This window comes from Podarcis melisellensis (genome assembly GCF_964234715.1).
Source record: "Podarcis melisellensis genome assembly, chromosome: 3".
In the NCBI taxonomy this organism is placed as follows: domain Eukaryota; kingdom Metazoa; phylum Chordata; class Lepidosauria; order Squamata; family Lacertidae; genus Podarcis; species Podarcis melisellensis.
In genome coordinates this window covers 84,458,265-84,479,284 of record NC_138530.1, presented here as the reverse complement: position 1 = coordinate 84,479,284, position 21,020 = coordinate 84,458,265, and the positions used below count along the sequence as shown (strand labels likewise).

Sequence of the window (21,020 nt, the reverse complement as noted above, 5' to 3'; positions counted from 1 at the left end):
TCACTAGGGAGGATGTGACTGTTTGGGAGATGTGACGCAAGTCTGACAGGGCTGGTTCTTGAAAGGCACGGCAGAGGCACCTCCCCAATTAGAGGTATCATGTTTATTTGTTCTAGTGCAATTTAGAAGCAGCCCTCCAACTCATATCATGTTAAAATGGTGCCTCTCAAAGTTGAACAAATCCAAAGGCAAGGAAAGGTATGTTCTCCCATTATGAGGATATCTTGTTAAAGGTATGAACTGTTACACCACAGATTCTACAATTAAAATAATTGCCTTAATTTTAAAAATGAATATTTTAATAGAGTGGAAGGGGGAATCTGCTACTTAAAGAAATGGCTGTTGATATTTCACAGATAAAAGGAGTACTCCAGTCATGTGCTGTAAATATTAAATATTTTAAAATCACAGTATTGTTTTTGCTTCCGTGAAAGGCTTATCAACAATAAACTTGAATCTGCTCTTGATGTTCTGAAAAAAATGCATGTGTGTGTGTCATTTAATGGAAATTTGATTAGCTAAACAATACACTTGAGCCATAAAGCATGCATACTTTTAAAATACACTGTACTAGATTTTATTGGCATTTATTTTCATAAGAACATGTTGTGCATCAACACAGCACTGATTATTTCCCAGATGGAAAACGTGGTATAGGATCAAGGCAATATCTAAATAAGACTTAAATTATTGAATTGCATTAGCATGAAAAGAATAAAAGAAAAAGCAAGGGATAAAATTACAAATATCTTATCTAAAAATGAAGCATCTTCCTTGTAAGTATTATCATGAGAAAATACATTTCACTCTGTAAATTTCTATTTCGGTACTATAAGTACCTCAAAAAACATATTACCATATAAACACTAGTGCAACTTTATGCACAGCAGCTTATTCTTACAATTAATATACTACTTTAAGAAAGACACCTATCATATTATTTGACTTGGCCTTTGACTTGTCATACAATCACATGAAAGTCTGCTATCTCAAAACAAAACTTTGAATTCTTTTGCATGTTTCCCTAAACATGAGAATTATTATGTCCCTAATTTCTTTTCTGTACTGATTGTAAGTAGGAAAACAATGTAAGCAAATTTCTTAATATTTCAGTTACAGTATTTGGGAGTAACCTATGGTTGTGATCATCCCAGTTCTTCTCAAAGTTTACATAACAAATGCTCCTGAAATGAACGGAGTGTGGAACTAGATGATCCTCAAGGTCCCTTCCAAGATTCTAAGATTTTCCCTCCAGTATATAAAACCACAGGGTTGTTATCATGCTGCAGTTTACTTCACCACAGACAGGTGGCACTACAAGCAGCAGTGTGGACGGCCAAGGCAAAGCGAGTAGAAGGGATCCAGAGGATGGAGATGCAGGTCTAGGCGAGGGAATTGGAAGATGGGCAGCATAATGACCTAGGCAAGTGGCCCAGGAAAGGTGGGTAGGAGTAGGAGAGAAGAAGACGACGACAAAGTCTTTGGATTTGACATCTCGCTTTATCACTACCCTAAGGAGTCTCAAAGCGGCTAATAATCTCCTTTCCCTTCCTCCCCCACAAGAAACACTCTGTGAGGTGAGTGGGGCTGAGAGACTTCAGAGAAGTGTGACTGGCCCAAGGTCACCCAGCAGCTGCATGTGGAGGAGCGGGGACGCGAACCCAGTTCACCAGATTATGAGTCTACTGCTCTTAACCACACCACCACACAGGCTCAGGAGAGATCCAGAGAACAGAGACAGAGGCAGGCAAGGTGTGAGCAGGCCCAGGTGAGCAGTTCAAGGGAGGCATGATGGAGGGATACAGAGGACTGTGACATGGGTACATAAGATAAAAGCGAAAGTGTGATCTGGGGCAGCAGACTACATTTGGTCTATCATGGACACTGGTTTCCAAGAATTATCACATTATAGGAGAAGCTGCCTTCAATATAATGGCCATTGTGAAGACTGCATATCTCATCAAATACACCCCAATGAAGATGTGCATAGTGACTTTCTGCAATTCAGTTGTGTGACTAAGAAACCAAACCTTTGGATATCTTATACATGCTCACATAAGCCATCCTTAAGCCCACTATGTCTCCTTCTAGATTTTAGCTTGGCTGTAAAAAGACCAGCACTGTGAATATCTGAACTGAAATTTGGTGAGAAGGTCCTTTCAGAAAGGGGACAACAGATTCAGTTTCCGACAAAGGTCTATAATCTTGATTGTGCTGCGTTACTTCCACTTCCTTCACTTCTGCTTAGCATCCCAGGGAGCTAATAGCTTCTTCGGCAGGTTGTGTGTGCCACTCCCCAGCATGAATGCCATAGTGCAGTTGGTCATCCTTGACTGTAGCCCAGGACATCTCCTGGGTGGAGCATCGTGCAGCCCAGTCTCCTGAATTGCTGATCACAATGACACCACCCAATCCCCCGACTCTAGTTTTCATGCAATCTAGGGCAGAGTCAGCAGCATCTCCTGGTGATTTTCCTGGGGGGGGAAGTTCAAAAACACGTCAGAAATTAAATAATTTTGAGCAAAACCAATTCAGGCTGAAAGGGTGGCCTTGAATCTTTCCAGATTAGCCAATAACAGGCTTTTGCAGCAGCTACAATTCATCCAATAATATCTCTTAAACATGGTGGGCATGATCCCAAAAGTACGTGAGTAGCTCCATGAGTATAAGAGGCCATTAGGTTTGTTTTTTACTCAAACAGTGGCCTACCAAGCTTCTTTTGAAACAAGTGTTTCAAACACAGGTTAAACCTGGGTTGGGTTTTTTTTGGGGGGGGGGAATTCTACAGAGATAATCAAATCCCCTTGTGCAAATCTAAGAAAACTTTTAGATCCCAACAGCCAATAAAAAAGTATCAGAGAATTCCTGACCCCTCTCCAACAAGACATTGCAAAACTCTCTTTGCGAATAGTACACCAACTTACCGAATCAAAGCCAGATGGTTTATGGCCCCCTACTCCAAATTCTAGCTATGTTCACTATACCTTGCTATTCCTGAGAATCATTCCTCCAGCTCTTATTAAATACCTTAAAATGAAGGAGATTCCACAGCCTTTCTACAACTGAGTTCCATTAGTCAGCTGTTCTAATGATAGATAGAATACCACAAATGACTTTCTATTTCTTTGCTTTGCTAAAAAGAAAGGGAAATAAAAGGTGATAAATACAACTGATGGGCCTAATTGTATCATGGGGCACAACAACATAGAAACCATTCTGTGCTTTGTCTGGTCCTCAAATGTGCTCTCTCTTATATATGGATTTGTTTTAAAGGTAAAGGGACCCCTGGCCATTAGGTCCAGTCATGGACGACTCTGGGGTTGCGGTGCTCATCTCGCTTTACTGGCTGAGGGAGCCAGCGTATGGCTTCCGGGTCATGTGGCCAGCATGACTAAGCCGCTTCTGGAGAACCAGAGCAGGGCACGGAAACGCCGTTTACCTTCCCACCGGATTTGTTTTAGTTGTTGTTTTAGTTTTAGTTGTTGGTAAATTGGCAAGAAAAAACTTCAAAGGACATTGACAATCACCAGAACTTATGATACCATTGAATCCCAATACAAACCAAAGTATCATTGTGGGATTATTTTGTCACTGTTGTTTTATATATATCTATATATGTTTTTGGTAGGTCCGCAAACTGAGACCTTCAGACATTGTTTAATTCAAGTGTACAATGTAAGCATGTCATCAGAGACAGCAGTAACGTTTAATCAGTTTTAAAGATGACATGATGCCCTGTAAACAAAACCCATCTTGTGTGCATGTGCATAGCAAACAAGCCAAATAAAATTCATGTCGTTATCCACAATTTATAATCTCAGATCCACTGGTGCATTGTATATTGCTCGGTCTTAAGTATTACAAATGCATCAGGTGTCATATTGTAACTCAGACAAGCATAACAACTGCTTTCAGATTTTGCCCTTCCTCTTCATAAAAACGAAACCCAGATACCCCAGAATGGAAACTATTCTCATGCTTAGAAACCAAAGCCCAGCCTTTATAAACACTAACAGGAAGGATTATTTTCATCCAGGCAACAGCTGCCATAATAACGCTTAAACATTCCAACTATTGCAAAAAGGATCATTCAGTTTCTACCCTTCAATGGAGCACCTGCTCTTCACTTGTAGTACTGTGCAGCCTGAATTGTGTAGCATGGTTAGGAGGGGCTGAAAGCTACTGTGCACATTTCCAAAATCAAGTAAGAGTGCAAGGATGTAATTAACTGTAGATTCTCCTTTCTTCATTACCTTCAAGAAAGAGAGCCTTCTTTATTTTAATAAGACTAAAGGTGGTATGGACAAGTGTGACCTCCATCTACATTTCCAAATGCCAAGGGTACCTTTTTGGTTTTCAAATGTAGTAGACACTGCCTGCTTTGATGCCTATATTTAAAAGATAAACAACCCACAATGGCGTGAACACTCCAAAAAGTCTCCTTCTTGCAGTTCTAGCCTGGAGTTGATCAAATTCAGTGACATAACCAATTTGCCTGTGTTATGAAAGAACTGGTGGAGCCAACCACTGCTGTCTTTCCTGCCGAAAAGAGGGCAGGAATCATCTCTGTGGTCAACACACTAAAAATAAGCTTCATGTAAATGTTTTGTCTGGCCTGCTCATGCAGTTGTGAAATGTGGTGATTGTGTATAGGCTGCCTAGTTAGCAAGTGCTGTGGTTGCAAGTTCTGTATGATTTGTTGTCGCAAGTACTGTATTTTTCGCCCTATAGGACGCACTGGCCCATAGGACGCACCTAGATTTTTTTTTGGGGGGGGGGGAGAAATAAAGGGGGAAAAATTATTTTCCCCTCCAGGCACGGGGCTGGGGTGGGAGAAGCCCGAGCTTCCCCCGACCCCAGCACGGGTCCCAGAGCGATGCCGAAGCTGTGCGTAGCTTCAGCATCACTCTGGGAGCTTGCGCAACCTTCGGGAGCCCGGCGCGACTTCGCGCCGGGCTCCGGGGGGTTGCGTGGAGCTGTGCGGAGCCCAGGAGCACAGGCAGCTCTGCGCAACCCTCAGGAGCCCGGCGCGGCTTCGCGCCGGGCTCCCTAGGGTTGCACAGAGCTTCCTGAAGCCTGCAGAGCGAGAGGAGTCGGTGCGCACCGACCCCTCTTGCTTTCCAGGCTTCAGCGAAAGCCTGTATTCGCCCCATAGGACGCACACACTTTTGCCCTTCATTTTTGGAGGGGAAAAAGTGCGTCCTTTAGGGTGAAAAATACGGTAATTCACAACTTAGGATTATTCCCCCATTAAACTTGTAATTGAGCAATATATTGTTTTATGTTTTTAAACAACTGTGAAGCAATCAGATCCCACATACCATTTTTGTAGATGCTTGTCCTTTATATTATTGGATATTGTTGGCCCTGATGATTTCTTTGCAACTAGTGTTCAGCTGGAAAAGTGAAGTATCTCAATAAAGACACGATTCCTTACTTGAAAATGGTGTTGGCTTAATGTCTCCCCCTGAGTAACTTCACATCTATCTTGGGGTGCATTTGACCCAAAAACCAGATTCATACAGTAACTCTTTCTATCAGTAGATTAAGTCAGAGTGACAAGCCATTTGTTAAGGACGCTAAAATAGAGGTGAAAGATCCCTATGCCATGACATTTACAAACCTGAGATTTGCAGATAACCTCCCTGGAACTTATTTTATACAATGCTAATGGAATTTCCACCTTTTCCATTTAACAGTTCCTCTGCATATATGACTCTAAAATTCTTTGAAGTTTTGTGTCAGAAGTTAAATGGCGATCCTACCAATCTGCAGTCTGCAACTACAGCTTAGAATAAAGAAGGTGGTCTGGTCACGCTGGCAACTGTAAGTGTATTCAGGAGAAGTAGGTCAGCTGATTATGTTTACCGGCTGTAATATAAATCGAGAGTTTGGATAACATAGAAGGCAAAGCTCTCTAGAGTCATCCATAGCCTGATTATATTACAGCCACATGAACACCTTGCTGCCAGCTATTTACCATAGTCACACTTTTACTTAATATACACAAATCAATACATAGACCAGCCTACTTACCGTACTTTTCACACCATAGGACGCACCGGACATTAGGACACACCTTGTTTCAGAGGGGGAGAACAAGAAAAAAAATTCTCCCCCTCTCTGCCCAGCGCCCCTTCAGCGAAGCGGCAGGAGGCGCTGCGCAGAGAGGGGGAGAATTTTCCCCCTCTTGTTTCCCCCCTCTAAAATAAGGTGCCGTTTAAGGTGCGTTTAGTCACCTTCAGGCAGCTACCTTGGAAGCCTGGAGAGCGAGAGGGGTCGGTGCGCACCGACCCCTCTCGCTCTCCAGCCTTCAGGTTCCTTTCGACCTGCTCTTTGAGGCTGGCGGGGGGGAAGCCCACCACCAGCCCCAAAGAGAAGGTCGGAGAGCAGCGGAAAGCTTCTATGGCTTCTTTAGCCCTGCAAGCGGTCTCCCAGCTGGAGAGGTGGCGCGCGGCTAAAGGGGCTCCTGCCATAGCCGTGTGTAACCTCTCCAGCCGGGAGAGGGTAAGCGGGGCTTCTTTAGCCCCACGCGCGCTCTCCCGGCTGGAGAGGTGGCGCGCGGCTAAAGAGGCTCCTGCCATAGTTGCGCATCACCTCTCCAGCCGGGAAAGGGTCGCGGGGCTATGGCGTCTTCCCTCCATAGGACACACACACATTTCCCCTTCATTTTTGAAGGGGAAAAATTGCGTCATATAGAGCAAAAAACACGGTATTTTCATTCACATGTCTTCCTTTTTAATATAGAAGTTAGAGAAACTGGTGGTGCTTTAAAGGGTTTTATAAGATTAATCAGCAACAACCCACTCCCTTCAACAGTTAAAAGCCTATTGTTTTTGGTATGCAACCACTAAGATGCCATAGTTTTTTTGTACTTGAGCTTTTCAAAGCAATCAACACTTTGTTGCAGGCAACTACGAAATAATTTTTGTTTGTTATTCATTGCACACCAGTGCCACTGAATTGCTCCAGTGCCACTGAATAAGGACAAGCACAAATTGAGCCCTCAGAAGGTTCATTGTTTAAATCATCTGGACACAACCCTCCACCGATCACAACATTTGACTACTATTCAAATAACTTTCTCGGTATGCGTCCTCAACTTTGAACTAATGGACCACAACCTACTCCCACCAACATCTGTCAGGAATACAGTAGCAGTTCTGTGCTCTTTGCAACCTTTGTCGTTACCTTGTTCCATGTGATACAAGATAAGTCTTGCCAAAACCACTTTCATAATGCTCTCTCCGTGGCCTGTAGTAGAAGTGGCACCAACATTGTTATCTGCATAACCTCCACTTCCTGATCAAAGAGCAAAAAGTAAAAAGTCAAGGACTGGCATTTACAGTACCCAACATCTCAAATCAACTACAAGGATATATCCAATTGCACATAAGCTCGTTACAAAAGCAACCAATCTTATGTGAAGCAGAAGAGCAGAAGAACCCAAGTGGCATACACTTTGTGTCTACAATACATCAGGGGTGGCCAACTCCCAAGAGACTGCGATCTACTCACAGAATTAAAAACTGGCAGTGATCTACCCCTTTTTTAAAAAAGGAAAGTTCCGTTTTTGGGGGGTTCAGGGCAAGGTTGCTGAACTTTTTTTAGGGAGGAGGAAAGCCCCGATTATTGAGAATTCAAGCCTAAGCTCAAGGGAGAAAGGGGAACAGCCACTCAGCAACAGACTGCTGCGGAAACAAACAGCCTCACTAAGTAAACTCCATCTTCCATTCTGCAAATCGTGCAACAATGGAGGCGGGGCTGGAATATATTTTACCAACGCTAAGGAAAGGGACGGAGCAATCAACTGCGATCTACCAAAACCTCACGGTGATCTACCAGTAGATCGTCATTGACCTGTTGGACATCCCTGGTCTACATCAATGGAATTAACCAATAATTTGGAGCAAGGGTTCATTTGCACTTCAATAATACAATGTTAATTGGTAAGGATTAAGTGTCAATTATTCCTGAAGTCAAATTACTGCTGGGTAACTTGACCACCAAAAAATCTCTTCCAGAAGGTCAAGGTACCACCATAGTTCCACTAGTGTTCAGATGAACTTTCTATGAAGGCTGAGGGGATAGTGTGGTAAGTACACGTCATTAGTGCTGTACCACCCTGTGGCTAGCAGCACTGGTGAGGTTACTTGCTACACTGATGAGTTAGTTCATAAAAGTAAGCCACAACAGGCATCACTTCAGCCAATTGGAACCTGAACTAAGCACAACTCATTTTCTCTTTTAACTAAATATCATTTCAGATATAACCACGTTGGAATTGGTGAAACTGGCACACTGATTTGCTGGCCAAGTGGTAGACCTGGTGATGACAAGGCAGAAAAATATGAATAAACTCTTAAGATGTTTCTTGTGGATGGATATCTAGAGAATTGTTTCCTCTCTTGCAATAGCTAATGAAGCTATTAAATATTTGGGGGAAGCTTCAAAACATATCAAGAAAGGATGGTGTTTGAAAGATGGCACACAAGTCTATTGAGGGTTGCCTACATACACTGAACTACCAAGCAAAATCTTCTAATGGGAGAATGCTAATGACTGAACAATGTTAACATGGTGCTCCTAATATCTCAGGAGTGCTGAACTCTGAACAATCATCTGCTTTTTAAATCGTCCTTTCTCCAGACCCAACATATATGCCTTCTTGTTTAAACAAAACGCAGTCTAAACAAAATGAATGAAGATTTACTAAAGTTAAGCAAAGACCTGTTATTTGGTGGTATTGGGGAGAAGTATTTTACACACACATTATTGACTTTCAGCCTGCAAATTGCAAAACTAAAGTTTAGATCAGCTGCATAGTAAACAGATGATATATTTGCTAATAAGCCATCCTTGAAGCTGCATGCTAAGTTTACACTGGCTCTGAATCTACAAGTAATCATTGCTGGTGGCCTGAATGTCAGTAGAATTTAAAACAAAGCAATGTTTTTTACCCCTTCAAAGTCTATGAATTGATAAATAGATTTCTTCCTGGAATTTCAAGTGGAGGCAGGAAGTGAAGGTTCTCCGTGCAAATTTCCTTATGTGTCTATAAATACAGTGGTACCTCAGGTTAAGAACTTATTTCATTCCAGAGGTCCTAACCTGAGGTTTCTTAACCTGAAACTGTTCTTAACCTGAGGTACCACTTTAGCTAATGGGGCCTCCCACTGCCGCCATGCGATTTCTGTTCTCATCCTGAAGTAAAATTCTTAACCCGAGGTACTATTTCTGGGTTAGCGGAGTCTGTAACCTGAAGCGTCTGTAACCCAAGGTACCACTGTACACCCTGGGCTCCTTTTAACACCCCTTGCTGCTTCCTCACCCAAGAACGACTATAAGCCTGTTTCTACAAGAGAAACGCAATGTATTCAACCAAGCAATCTCCAAATCCTGCTCTTTCCACTCCCTACCCATCTTATATACTGTAGAAGTATATTGTGCAGGATGTAAAAGTTACAAAGTCATCATCTCAGGAAAACATACCGTTCACTAAACTCGGGTTTGTATGTGCACACAAGCGTGGAGTGTCACTGCAAGCCCGATACTTTGCTTGCTGTTTCTGCACCAGCACTTCCCACTTTCACTGTTCTGTTTTTTAAAAGTGGCTTGCCTCTTTGGCAGCAGGAATTGCTGCCATAGGAACGGCAAGCCGTCATACTGATTCTTTAGATCACAGCCTTTGCTGTCATGCATTTGACTGATATCATACATATTATATGAGAAAGAGAGGGAAGGAAGGGCTGGCTGGCTCTTCTTCCATTTATCACACTCCCCTACCTATACACGCTGTATCACCAACGCGGCCTACGCGTTTGTTCGTGAGTCCCCCAGTTGATGTTGCACAAGCAACGTTTCCTGCACTGTCGATAGCAACGGCTCCAACTGTTCCAAGGTCTCTGCCAAAAATAGCATTTCAAACAATTAGCTGAAGACTGGAGAGCATTTGCCAAAAGAACATAGCGTCTCACAGGTAGCATTTCCCCAAGTATTAAAAAAAAATCAACGGAAGTCTTCAGTCCAAAGAATTCATAAAAGGAAAAAACTGTATTGGGAGTTAATGCACTTCTGAGTTTGCACTTAATCTGTTGAAGGACCAGTCTTTTTCAAGTATAAAAAGACCATTCAATTGAACAATTGATGTGACCGAATAACCTAAAGCATTTCTGTGCAATTGAAAGAATCCCCCACCCCCAATTAATCAGTAGATCAGGGCTTCAGATGCAGCGCTGCCTCCCCTGCTCCCAGCAAAAAATTAAGACTGCAGGTTGAGTTCAATGAGGCTTTTACTATCAGGTAAGTATGAATAGGTTTGTGGCCTATGGGAATATGGGCTGGGCGCAGCAAATCCAGAGATGAGGTGAGCAGCTGATGGGCATGCATCCTTGGGAAGACCAAATTTCACAAGCTGCATGTCTACGGGTAAAACATCCAAAAACATCCATTATGTTTTGCAGAGATTTGACCAGCATAGGGGGATATATTATGAGAACTTTAAGCAGCACTGCTGGATTTGACCAAACCCTTTTCTAGTTCAGTCAGATGTTTCTGGAAAACTCACGAGCAGGAAATGAGTCCAATCCCCACTACTGCTCCCCAGCAGCTGGTATTCAGAAGTATCCTGCCTCGCAATCTGAAGACTGCATATTGCCATCTTGAGTACAGACCCTCCAAGTGTCCCTATTTTCCAGGGATGTCCCTGATTTAGGGAAGCCATCCTGGTTTCTGATTTGATCCTGGAATGTCCCACTTTTCCTTAGGATGTCCCTATTTTCATTGGAGAAATGTTGGAGGGTATGGTAGGATGTCTCTATTTTCACTGGGAAAATGTAGGAGGGTGTGCAGTTATCTGACACCCAAGCTATCTGAAGGCAATCCTGTATAGGGAAGGGTTGGTTTTCTTTAAAAAAAATGCTTCATGTTTTATTATGTTTTTATCTATGTTAGAAGCTGCTGCCCAGTGTGACTGGGATGACGTATAAGCAGTAAAATTATCATTATGGAATGGGGTGTCCCTATTTTCATCGGAGAAATGTTGGAGGAGAAATGTGAGTAGCTTCACATTTCGCGTCATGTTTTAATTTCGTTTGCTCAAGTGGTCAGGATTTTGCCCCCAACACCCAACATTTTATACTTGCTTTTGAAACTGTTGAGGGTTCGAATCAGCCTCAAGGTTTTTCTTCCATCTCTCCAGTGACCTTTCTGTGATCAGTTTCTCTCCAGAAACCTCAGGAACTCCCATGCCTCTAGCAAAGGCAGAGGCGCCCTGGTCCGTCAACAGCATGTGGTCTGTCTGAAGGAGATAAGATATAATAAGAAGCTACTCAACAAAATAGCTGGACAAGCATGTTGCTGCCGTGGACATTTGATAAAATGAGTGAAAGTCTATGAGTCATGGGGAGAGCATGTGTGTGAAATTGACAGTGTTTAGTTTGCTTTGGTTGTTTGTTAATGTTGTTAATGTTGCTTTGTGGATTATGAGTGCTGTAATGCTTTGTGAATTTTATAACATGACTTTTCTTGTGGTTGAGCTGTTTACCGTATTTTTTAAGTTGTTCTGTTTTATAGTATTTTACAGAAGGTGGTTGTTTTACTGATGATTTGTTAATTATTTTATATGATTTATGTTGCAATTGTGATGTTCAGTGATATTATTTATTGTATGAAAGCCGCTTTGTGACTCATGCGAGTGAAGAGTGACATAGAAAGATAATAAATGAAATGAAATGAAATAACCTCCCCCACCACCACCACAGATTGGCTTTAAATGACTAGAGAAGGTTTGAATGAAGTAAAAGAACAAAGTCAAGGATAAATCTTATGTAATCTTAGCAGTACAGATATATTTTTAGAATATGTATATTGTGTTTTTCAAAGTGTACACTGCCAAGAGGCTAAGGACATAATGAGATGCACATTTTAATAAAGAAATCTACATCCATTGCCCATTACAGAATAAATATCTTTGCAATTGTGCAAGGCTTCGCATATAGAAGAGACCAGGATCTGACCCCTGAAAGATACTGCCCTTGATGTATTAACAGGGCCAACCCAAGCCATTTTTCTGCCTGAGGCAAAGGAGAGGGTGTCACCACCACCATTCCATATACAAGGGCCAGCTGAATTGGCGCTTGAATTTTACTTCAATACTGGCAGGGAGACAACACATGTGACGGCAGTAGGTTTTTACACAAGGTAGGCTGAGCAGCCCAAAAAGCTTTGCCCTCCTGCTGCTAATAACCCCTCTCTGCCCCTAAGCATTTGCTACCTGAGGTGGCCACTTCATTCTGCCTAACAATAGGGCTGGAACTGTGTAGCAAAATGATTGTTTTCCTTCTTCAGTTCTAGTGGGGGAGGGATGCGAAGGCACAAAAGGGGCAAAGTGTGTTTCTGTGTGATTGTGAGGAAGGAAGAAAAGGAGGTGGAGGGGCCCAGCTAATTGTCAGAGGAAGCTGCCCCCTGGTATCAAGCTACGGTCAATTTCAGGGCATATGCAAGAAGCCACACTTGGATATGAAATAAAACAGCTACTTTTTAGGCATGCAGAAATGCTGCCTTTCATTTGCTCGGCTTCTGTCACATGGTGTTATATTAATGTGTACCCATGCGCTCCACATGATCCGCTGATGGCAATTTCATAAGGAGATAGCATCAACTGCTACAGGTTGCACCCTACTTCCTGGTTTTGTTGCGACTAGTGAACGTCTTGACAAAGTAGGCAGGTTGGAGATTTACATACAAAGAACAGTACCATGGAGCCGGCTACATATGTGGATGCATTACTCTGTTACGATAGTTTCCCACATGGTGACCAATTCTCTGGTGCCAAATGAGCAAAAGTATCTCCTTGTTTCTGAGACAAGAAACACGCAGGAGAATTTTCCTCTCTCGAAGTTATGAACAAGGAAGAGTTTTCAGTCTCCAATAAAGGACAATACAAATAGTCAGGCGATGCATACCTGTGCTTGGATCATAGATTATCATTTGCAAAGCAGGACAATGGTGTCAGTTTACTCTTACATGACTGAAATGTTCCAGCTCTTTTCTTTCTTTCTTTTTTTGTTTTGAACATTTGCTTTGTGTAATACTGCCCTCTTCTGCTTTTGTAAAACAAAAAAAAAGTACCAACAGTATCTGTAGCTTTTGCATATTTACTCAAAAGTAAACCACACTACGTTCAACAAGACTTACTGTTGAACTCAGGTTAGTGTAAATAGGGTTGCAGTCTTAGATGCAATACATAAAATACCACAACGAAACAATATCAATAGAGGAGACAATAGATATTAAAAACAGGCATATGGCTCTGTGAATGCACCTTGCTACTTATTCTTTAAAAAAATACATACAAATTCACACACTTTACCTTTTGTGCCAAAATCATGATAATTCTTTTTAAAATCATTTATTTTATTAGTGAAAGTCATTCAAGAAAATCTAGCCCTATATCTTATTATGCATACTTAAATCACACTGACTTTAGCTTATATCAGTTTCCCCTTTCCCAAATTTACCACACAGACACACACACACCCCCCTGAAATTCAACACTAAAAACTGCATAGAATGGAGATATTTAGCACACAAACAAACTACTGAAAGTGCACTGACAGGAAATGACACATACAGTGGTACCCTGGGTTACAGAGGCTTCAGGTTACAGACTCTGCTAACCCAGAAATAGTACCTCGGGTTAAGAACTTTGCTTCAGGATGAGAACAGAAATCGTGCTCCGGCGGCGCGGCGGGAGTGGGAGGCCCCATTAGCTAAAGTGGTACCTTGGGTTAAGATCAGTTTCAGGTTAAGAATGGACTTTCAGAACAAATTAAGTTCTTAACCTGAGGTACCACTGTAATCTTAGCTCAGAGGAGCCAATGAACAATCTCCAGGGCCAATTCCATAGCTAGAACATAGGAAGATGCCTTACAATGAGTTAGACCATTTGTCCATTTTCTCCAGTATTGTCTGCTCTAGAAATAAGGGACGTTGTGGGCTTCCAACTCCCATCAGTCCCAGCCAGTGTTCTACACTAGCAGTGGTTCTCCAGTGTTTCAAACGGGAATATTTCATGGAGAGAAGATATAAGGATTTGAACAGGGAACCATTTAATTGCAACACGTGTGCTTTGCCACTGAGCTACAGCCCTTTCTCTTCATTCCTGGCTAATATCACAAATGATCTAAAGGTAACTGGTAGTACTATAAAAATAGATATTAAGGGACTATGCTATTTCTTTATGTGTGGATGTTCAGCGTGGCAGGAGAGGATATATTGTTTATTAATATCCTTCCTAACGTGCGCTAGCAAGTTCCTTTACTTAGCAGAGTTTACATTCCCCTTTAATGCAGAAAACTAGCTGCAAATGCATGTGAGTTTCTTAAGACAATATGCAATTCCATCTGGCTTGTCCAGATTGAAATGTGTTCTAATATTTTCCTGGTAAGACCCCTTGAATCCCTCCTAAAAGTATAAAGACACCACAGTCTTATTCATAAGCAATAAAAAGGAAGTTTACTCATGATCAGGCAGAGCACAGTGTGATACCTGAAGGCAGGCTTTAGGTTTAAAGTTACAAGATTATACTAACAGGTTTATGCCATAAGGGAGATGACCTGGGGGACTGCTTGGCTGGCAGCCAGCAGTTCATTCCAGGAAGTTCATAGGAAGAAAAGAAGATGGAAAAGAGAGAGTGGCAGCATGCCTTGGCCTTTTACCAGGTCTGGAAAGGAAGGTCACATGCAAGGAAGGATGCTCCAAGCCAGGAGGAACAGGAAGTTTCGACTGGCTGGAGGACCAAACATTCCCTTGCATGTCCACTCTAGCAAAACAAGGAATGTTGTATTTGAGTGCTCCCAGTGGATTACACCCCACACTTTAGAGATTTATATCTGGCACCTTTTCAGATGCCTGGAATTGGCTTTTAGAGTAGATAGTGTGAATGCACCACTGGAAATCCCTTTTATTTGCTTACCAAACATTCATTCGTAACCACAGTTCGTGCTAATTACAGTTCCCGTTGACTTTCAAATGGATACATGACGACCCTCATCTGAAGAAATCATGCATCAACCCATTAAAATTAATGGTACCTAAGTTAATCTTAAGCACCAACTTGTCATATTCATTTCAGTGCAGCCCGAGTACAACAAATTTGCCAAAAAGCTAGAATAATATCTGATGCTCACTGGGGAAGCAATAACTAATTTATTTAGTATAAGGACTAGGAAACAGCTCAAGACAGGATTGCTTGTTTACTATTCAGATGTCACACACAACTGCATCATATTTTTCCATGGTATTTTCAGTGTTCCATCAAACAAACAAACAAACAAACAAACAAACAAACATTTATTGTCACTACACCGCCTGTGTGCAGTGAAATTAAATGAGCCCCCCCCATACACTCAGTCTTATTCGCGCTCTGTGTGCTTGTAGGAAGTCAACTGCACCACTATTTTTTTCTATTCAGCAGCCCAACAGCCCACAGATAACATCTATAAAAATCATAGTCTGTTCTATTTTTTTTAGTTCTCACCTTGTTAAACTTGTACTGGGAGTTTTCCTGCATAAACAGCCAATGAAATAGATGTGACCTTTAATTTTCAGCTTTTACATTCAAAAACTCATTCTTTAATCTGGTAAAAGTGCAATCCTAGGCTTGCCCTGCCTCTGGCAGGAAGGTAAACAGGGAACCAGGCAGAGGGCCTTCTCAGTAGCGGCGCCCTCCCTGTGGAACACCCTCCCACCAGATGTCAAAGAGAACAACAACTACCAGACTTTTAGAAGACATCTGAAGGCAGCCCTGTTTAGGGAAGCTTTTAATGTTTGATGTATTACAGTATTTTAATATTATTTTTTTGGAAGCCGCCCAGAGTGGCTGGGGAAGCCCAGAAAGTTGGGCGGGGTATAAATATATTATTATTATTATTATTATTATCATTATTATTATTATTATTTCTGTGCGCTGCTCCGGTTCGCCAGAAGCGGCTTAGTCATACTGGCCACTTGACCCGGAAGCTGTACGCCGGCTCCTTCGGCAAGTAAAGCGAGATGAGCACCGCAACCCCAGAGTCGTCTGCGACTGGACCTAATGGTCAGGGGTTCCCTTTACCTTTACCTTATGCTTGCCCTGCCTTCTCAGAAACAAATTCCAATGTATTCAGAGGGGCTAAATCAAAGATTCTCCCAACTGGTTATTGATCAGAATAAATAAATCTACACCAAATATTATGCATATACAGGATTGCTGCCCAAATGAACTATTGTTGGTGAAAGCTCATACCTGATAATCTAGCTAGTCTCCAAGATGCCAAAGTGCACTGACTTTTTGTTGCTAAAAGAACTAATCCAGCTACTCTCCTGGGATTTATTCTCAAGTAATTATTTCCTCTCCTGCTGCAAATAAGAAAAGCACACCACAAATTTTGGTAAAGCTCCAAAAGCAATCATTTAAGAGATCTGTACTTCTGAGGAATTATTCACTTGTGAAAGGAAATAGTCTGCCCAGCCTAATGAAATGTATCTCAATAGACTATTTAATAGGCTAAGCTCATGGGTGTTGCTAGACAAAATCCAAAGAAATACGCTTTGGCCACCAGATGGAGCCAATATTGTGCCACGGGAAGATAACCAAGTCTTGGAGAAACGTATTTATTTTGCTTGTTCAGAATGGTAAATTTCAAAAGGGCCAAAGAGGACCTGAAACAAAAAAAATTCCTAACCTGATATTCTTTGATTATATATTTGCATTTAAATTTCTGATTAGTTTCAAGGCTTAAGGAAGTTTCCCTAAGTTTATAAAGAAATGGTCACACATGGGGAAAATGCATTTTGCCTTACCAGGCTGCATGAAAAGAAATAGCATAATACGTATTCACAATGGGGGTTTGCAACAAAATATTGAAGTTTGCAGTGTTCCTGGCGGGGTGTAAAGTACCTTGTTTTTTTACCCAGTTCAAACATAAAATAGACCACCACCACCACCAAAACTACAATTATGAGAGGAAGACTTACGTATTCACTTATTCCATAGCATGAATAATTTTGTACATTACTATCCTGTTGCCTCTTACTTGCCTCTTCATGTGCACCATGGCAAAAAAGATCAGCACTGGCTAATGATGTGCCAGTGATCAAGATACATATCACAGAGAAAAGCAGCTTCCCATTTTCTAGTCACAGGTGAGAAACACAACTTCAGCAAAAGAAAGTGTTCTGGCTTCTGAACAAGCAAGGATACAAACCATGCTTTCATAGCCTGGCATTAACCATAGTTTCCTGATGCAGACATAACAGGAAACGTGGGCTCCTGATTTGCTTCCCTGCTCACACACGAAGGGGTGGGTGAAGTGGCTGTGGGCAGGTGCAAAAAGCTCTTTCACATCCGAGCTTCTTAAAGAGCGCTTGTGATGAACTGCTGAATGTGGCCAGGACCTTAGATCCCTCAAAATAAATATGAGGGTCATTCAAAATGCGCCTTGGTATGTCAGTCTTTGGGTTTCAATGGTGCTTGCTAAATGTCTGCCTAATCAGTGCCTTTTCAGCTTCTTTCTTCCCTTCCCTGCCACAGAGCAGATCTGCCTCTTCTGCAGCTGTTGACCAACTGGCTCTCTAAAGTCAGGACTAGAAAGCCAAGGATGCAAAAATTAGGAAAATTCCAAAAACGTCCAGCCATGACTATAATCAGAAAACAGGTAAATAAGACCATGAAGTGTTTGGGGGGGGTTGTTGTCAAAATAGAACATTGTTTGAACTGGGGGAATCTCAAGGATTTGAAATTCCCCTGACAGAACCCTGCAAACACTGTCTTTTGTCTTTTTTCACAAAGTGAAACCTTGGTGCAACTTGTCCCTCCTGACATTTTAAAATCAGTAATGCGGTGATGTCATTGAACTGGAAGTACTGGAATTAAACATAAACTGTAGAATGATGTAGCAAATGGGCATGGTGGGTTTAGAAAGGCTTGGTCCACAATTGCTGTTTTTGAGGAGACAGAAAGGTGGCAACAGAACACACATTATGGTCTGTCAGAACCTCTTCTCCAAAAAGAAAAAGACTGAAAGGTGATCACACAGTCTGAAGGATCCTCTGTCGAACCCAGATATTTTCTTATATTAAAAACAAACAAACAAACAAACACCACTTTCAATCCTTCTTGATGATTGGTCATGCCAGCTGGGGCAGGTGGGAATCCAAAATCCTTCGGAAGGCCTCCGGTTTTCCATCCCTATTGTATTTTTCTTTTGTTCAAGTGCACATTCGGCCTACCTTTTCCATGACGAGGCGAGCAAGCTTTATTGGGTTGGCTATACATTTCACTGCAGATACTGCTCCGGAGGCTAGATTTTTTCCATCCATGATAATGGCATCCATTTCCACTTCACCCTTCTCATTTAACACAGAGCCACAACCTAACAATCAAACGGGGGGGGGGGGAATACATTAAGTATTACTACTATATGAGGGAAACAACTATAAGAGCATAAGTAGATGGGAAATAATGGAGCACTGTATTGAGTGATAGTTTCTCATGTTCTGACTTTGAGAGCCTCCTCACAGAGAGGCATCTGGCACCTTCATTTTGCAGTTTTCATCATAAACTGAAGATGAACCTCTTTACCCTGAGCTTTGACAACTCATATATATTTTAAGACTCGCCCAATTCTCTTGACTGTCACTTTATTTTCAACACTAGTTTTTTTAAAAGGTTGTTGTAACCCACCCTGGGACCTCATGGTGAAGGGTGTGTAAGAAATCTAACAATAATTTGGAATCTTTAAATATACAGCTCACAAATTTCTAGCTTGAACAGTCCTGAAGGTACAGATCTTGATTCAAATGAAACAACGGTGAACAATTGTGGATTCTTAAAACACACTAAAAATGTGGGGTTACAATAAAGCAGATTTTTGTTGTCACCTACCTACCAACCATGAATTCTCTCCTACGAGGTGCTAAAATAAATAATGTCACTACATGGTATACATACAGCTATAGCAAAGCCTCACAAATGCAAAACCTTTCCATTTTTGCTTTCTTTAAATCAAGCCATCAGCCTGAGTTCCTAAATTGCAGTGCTAAGTTAGAGTGTGTTTAGTTGCTCAGTAAGATATATCTCAAATGCAGTAGTTGACCCTTAGGGTCCCTTCCAACTCTATGATGCTGTGGTTTAGGATGATTTGGTGCAATGGTGCTGCCCAAGGAAGAAATTCCAAATGATACCCTGTGCCTGCATTTTAAGAAAAGAGGGGTACTTGCTGCCCTTTAATGGCACCTAAAAATCTCCACCTGATGCCAGCGCCCCCCTTTATTTATTTATTTATTTATTTTATTTGCATACTGCCCTTCATCCGTAGATCTTGGGACGATTGACAGCATAAAAATAAAAGATAAAAACACAAAATACATAATAAATAATAAATAAGCAAGACTGGCTCTGTCTTATTGTTTCCTAATTGCCCTGTTTGCAAGTGGGATGAAGAGTGTTTTCTAGAACACTGTGGCTCACTTGCAGGTTTCTAAGGGTAATCAGAAAGGATAACACCGCTTTGGCACATTTTCCAAGAGCAATGGACAAAGTAGCCATTCCTCAACCCCTCCATGCTCTACTAATGTTGTCAATGTGTTCCTGCAGCATCACATTCACCCAACATGACAGTAGGGCTGCTCTGTCCTTTATGAAGATAACAGCTGCATGGTATGTTTCAACTCCCATCTTTTTTGCACAGCTCATTTTCTCCATATATTTTATGAGCCTTAACACATGTAGATATGAGTGACTACAGAACTAAATACCTTGTACATCGGGGGTAGCCAAAATTTAACAACCTGGTTGCTTGGCTATCACAACTACAGGCCAACATACTAGCTATTTCCCCCGCAAAAGCACCAGTGGAAATACGAAGTACTTTTACTAACAAGGTACCAAAATACTGAATATTTCTGAATAAAGAGGAAGTATTCTCAAACAAAAGCTTTGCTAATTTTAGAATGGAAGGATCTTGCAAAAAAAGAGAGAGTCTTACACAAATGCTACATTTTTATAAGCTTGCTAAATGTCAAAGTTGTCATCGACTGATGATAACTCAGATTATCTCAGAAAGGTTATCAGGGATTTGTGATGGCTTAATAGCAGCTCTTCATAGTCAACATCATCCATCCCCCTCTCCTTCAAAAATTGGGGAGAGGGGTTGCTTTTGACTTATGTGCAATAATGACTGCAATCCTAAACCACATAAGTAATTCATCTAGTTCTGGTTCTCAAAGAATAAAGCAGTCTCACTTCAAAATGGCACAATTCGTTCACAAAGTTGAATACATTGGTCTGGACTCTCCCAGCCTTCTTTTTTTACTTACATCTTAAGTAACCAAATTGCTCTGGGAAACAGGCCACAGTACAAGTGCCACAGAGCTGGAGGCCGCACAGACAGTTGAGTGGTCAGTTGTGGTGTCACTCAGCTCTTCCATACCTCCAGCTCTGTGGCACTTGTACTGTGGCCTGGCACTGATCTCTTGTCTGTTGTTGTTGCTGTTTAGTCGTTTAGTTGTGTCCGACTCTTCGTGACCCCATGGGCCAAAGCACACCAGGCATTCCTGTCCTCCACTGCCTCCCGCAGTTTGGTCAAACTCATGCTGGTAGCTTCAAGAACATTGTTCAACCATCTCATCCTCTGTCGTCCCCTTCTCCTTGTGCCCTCAATCTTTCCCAACATCAGGGTCTTTTCCAGGGAGTCTTCTCTTCTCATGAGGTGGCCAAAGTATTGGAGCATCAGCTTCACGATCTGTCCTTCCAGTGAGCTGATTTCCTGAAGAATGGATAGGTTTGATCTTCTTGCAGTCCATGGGACTCTCAAGAGTCTCCTCCAGCACCATAATTCAAAAGCATCAATTCTTCGGTGATCAGCCCTCTCTTGTCTGTAACTTTATTTAATAGGCAGCAGAGAGTGGAAAGCGATACCGACAACAAAAACCCCTACCCCACAATGAATGAGGCTCTCTAAGCCATGTTTTGAGAA

General features: G+C 41.8%; 1 protein-coding gene across 8 annotated transcripts in view; it reads right to left on the bottom strand.

The window, feature by feature from the left end:
• ASRGL1 (asparaginase and isoaspartyl peptidase 1) overlaps window positions 1-21,020 on the bottom strand; it is a 74,157-nt gene that overhangs the window by 7,486 nt on the left and 45,651 nt on the right. For 6 of the 8 annotated variants that reach the window (XM_081904920.1, XM_081904925.1, XM_081904924.1 and 3 more), the window contains 5 exons: window positions 18,274-18,416; window positions 11,145-11,299; window positions 9,787-9,905; window positions 7,192-7,302; window positions 551-2,474 (listed from right to left, as the gene is read on the bottom strand). In XM_081904920.1, coding sequence (XP_081761046.1) covers window positions 2,245-2,474; window positions 7,192-7,302; window positions 9,787-9,905; window positions 11,145-11,299; window positions 18,274-18,416 — 758 coding nt within the window. In that variant the 3' untranslated portion in view covers window positions 551-2,244. Of the gene's footprint in view, window positions 1-550; window positions 2,475-5,429; window positions 5,580-7,191; window positions 7,303-9,786; window positions 9,906-11,144; window positions 11,300-18,273; window positions 18,417-21,020 lie in introns of those variants that run through there. The other 2 variants (XM_081904927.1, XM_081904926.1) reach the window with 2 other exon arrangements.